Source organism: Papilio polytes, unplaced genomic scaffold (assembly GCF_000836215.1).
Source record: "Papilio polytes unplaced genomic scaffold, Ppol_1.0 DF824180.1, whole genome shotgun sequence".
Taxonomy (NCBI): Eukaryota; Metazoa; Arthropoda; class Insecta; order Lepidoptera; family Papilionidae; genus Papilio; species Papilio polytes.
The window spans coordinates 1,848,418-1,849,277 of NW_013525024.1; the positions used below are offsets into that span (position 1 = coordinate 1,848,418).

An 860-nucleotide genomic window follows, 5' to 3' on the forward strand; every position below is an offset into this window, starting at 1 on the left:
ACGTAGCTTTTTGTAATTTACATAGTTTGTATGTTTTCTAATACCACGCGTACGAAGTCGCGGGCAACAGCTCGTTAATCTATAAACTAAAGTTAATAAATCTGAACTAAACTCACCTGAAATCACTTTCAGAGTCCAATTCATCTTCTGATGTGAATCTTTCGCGAATGTCCTTCATGATGCAAGCTTCAAGTTTTTTGTGCTGTAAGAAATTTATTAAATATGACTATCTAAAGAAAATTTCTTTAAAATATTAAAATCTATTAAAATGTATTATGTACTAAAAATTCTAACCTTGTAGCATCTAAAGAAGAACATTGGTTTGATGAGTTCTTGAGACAGCGGCGCCACGTCGCGTTTGATTTCTGGTACACATTGCTGTAAAATATGCATACATAGGTGTAAATTTTCCTCATTACATCAAATTATTAAATTTTGTATGGCGAAATAGTTTACAAATTAGTTCTTTAATGTTTACATTATAAGTCTACACTAAGAGTCGCCGTTAGTGAGGGTTTCGATGATAAAGCGAGCAACACCAGCATCTGCACGAATAGACGAACTCGCTGGTGCAATACCACAATCACATACAAACGTCGTGAAGTTGGAGTAATTATACGTTTTTTCTGATTAATTTGATTACCGGAGGTCCAATTTTTGTCCTTCTCTGTATATTATCGGGTATTCTGATATCTGTGGTTGCTTAGCCATTTCGGCAATTTCAGGTGGCTATCTCTTGCCACCTTATGATATAAAAAAGATTCTGAGTATGTTTGTTATTGAAATAATTAGTTAACTATTTACCGAGAACTTCTGGCAGAACTGCAAGCCGTCTTGTATGTCTGTCTTGAGTGCGGTGG

General features: G+C 35.0%; 1 protein-coding gene across 1 annotated transcript in view; it reads right to left on the reverse strand.

Moving 5' to 3' along the window:
* Nucleotides 1-860, reverse strand: part of LOC106111008 — a 12,312-nt gene that overhangs the window by 1,512 nt on the left and 9,940 nt on the right. The window contains exons 5-7 of the mRNA XM_013292976.1: nt 805-860; nt 295-378; nt 117-202 (exon numbers count right to left, since the gene is read on the reverse strand). Coding sequence (XP_013148430.1) covers nt 117-202; nt 295-378; nt 805-860 — 226 coding nt within the window. The remainder of the gene's footprint in view (nt 1-116; nt 203-294; nt 379-804) is intronic.